Source organism: Fulmarus glacialis, unplaced genomic scaffold, assembly GCF_000690835.1.
Source record: "Fulmarus glacialis isolate BGI_N327 unplaced genomic scaffold, ASM69083v1 scaffold10141, whole genome shotgun sequence".
NCBI classification, from domain to species: domain Eukaryota; kingdom Metazoa; phylum Chordata; class Aves; order Procellariiformes; family Procellariidae; genus Fulmarus; species Fulmarus glacialis.
The window spans coordinates 31102-32666 of NW_009190868.1; the positions used below are offsets into that span (position 1 = coordinate 31102).

Genomic DNA, 1565 nt, shown 5'->3' on the forward strand with positions numbered 1-1565 from the left:
TTACACCACCCAGACCACTGCGTTCTGCGCTGCCAGGGCTCCACTGCCAGTGGGATGCCCACATAACCGCTCACGTGCTGGTGTTTGGGTCTCAGGCAGATGGTCCTGAGTGCCCTGCCCGGTACTGTCCCCTGCACGTGCTGCCGTTGTGCAGTGCCGCAGCCGCCTGGCACGGCCGGCGAGATGCAGGAGCACCCTGCATGGAGCACGGCTCCTTCGGGGAGAGCAGGGCTCTGCACACCCACACCATGAAATGGGTGTGCAAAATCACAGCCCTGCGTGGGGAAGCCCAGGCGAGCCGAGCTTGCCCCATCTGTAGAAAAGGGATGGCAGGCTCTGCCCGGAGCTGTACCTGGGCTACCAATTAGAATACGCTGGGGCTTGTTTGGCCAAACGAACCAGGCAATGACTAAGGAAGGAAAAGCCTTAAAAATTGACTTGAGAGCGTGTGTGTTGTACTGTGTCAGGTTTGCACCATGCTGGTGCCTAAATGATCTCATTCCTTCCTTTCCTTTCGCAGTGACTGCTCCCAGCTCTCCCCTGAGCCCCCCCATCTCTCCTGTCTTCCCCCCTCCGGAGCCATCAAGCAGCAAGAACGGGGAATGCACCGTCTGCTTTGACAGCGAGGTGGACACGGTGATCTACACCTGCGGACACATGTGCCTCTGCAACACCTGCGGTCTTAAGCTGAAGAAGCAGCTCAACGCCTGCTGCCCAATCTGCCGACGGGTCATCAAAGATGTTATTAAAATATACCGCCCTTAGCGCCCGGCTCGGGCTGTAGGAAGGGGGAACGCCGCTAGCAGTAACCATGCCTTTCCGTCCCTGCTTATGGGTTATCGTGCTGGTCAGTTGTTATCAAGTGGCTCGTTATCTGTGTTTCCTTATTTGACTGGTAGGGCACAATTCAGGGATAAAATTGAGCTGAGGATCATGTGGGGCCCAAAGGCACGGCTGCCGTGCCAGCCAGGCTGTGTGCCCACGGGCGAATCCGGGGAATCGCGGTCTGGACCCGACCCAGCTGCAAATGAGAAATTTCCCGTGCAAAGGCTCTTTTTTACCTCTTCCTCCAGAGGAGGAGGCTCGCTGTGGTGCGGATCGGGAAGGGGAGGTTGCCACTTGGTCAGTGCCGGGTGCCACTGGGCTTCCCAACCCCGAAACCCCAACAGCTCTGGGCTGCTGCCGGGAGCTTGTGCTTGGTAGAATAAAATTAGGACAAGGCCCAGTGGGAGGGTTCAAAGTGGACAAAACTGATCTGGAAATGTCATGTTCATCCCTGTAAGGGGAACTAGCTAAGGCCAAAACAGTAGCACAGCCAGATTCTCACTTGTTTGGGTTTTGCCCCCCTGAACAGGCTTCTGGGGCACATGGAGAAACTGGTCTGGACTTATATAAAGCAGCTTTTGCTTTCTGTGGCAGAGCAGGGACTTTTGGCCAGGGAGAGACCCGGGGAGCAGCCACGGGGTAGCAGTGTGGAGCACGAGCCCGCTGGGAGCCCCAGCCAGCCCCAACCGCTGCAGCAGCAGCGATGGAGCAGCGGGCAGCAGCGATGCGCTGGGCAGGCG

At 57.8% G+C, this 1565-nt stretch overlaps 1 protein-coding gene across 1 annotated transcript in view; it reads left to right on the plus strand.

The window, feature by feature from the left end:
- Nucleotides 1-765, plus strand: part of NEURL1B (neuralized E3 ubiquitin protein ligase 1B) — a gene marked incomplete at its 5' end in the record, with an annotated part of 6256 nt that extends 5491 nt beyond the window's left edge. The window contains one exon of the mRNA XM_009586460.1: nucleotides 521-765. Coding sequence (XP_009584755.1) covers nucleotides 521-765 — 245 coding nt within the window. The remainder of the gene's footprint in view (nucleotides 1-520) is intronic.
- Between the last annotated feature and the right edge of the window lie 800 nt (nucleotides 766-1565).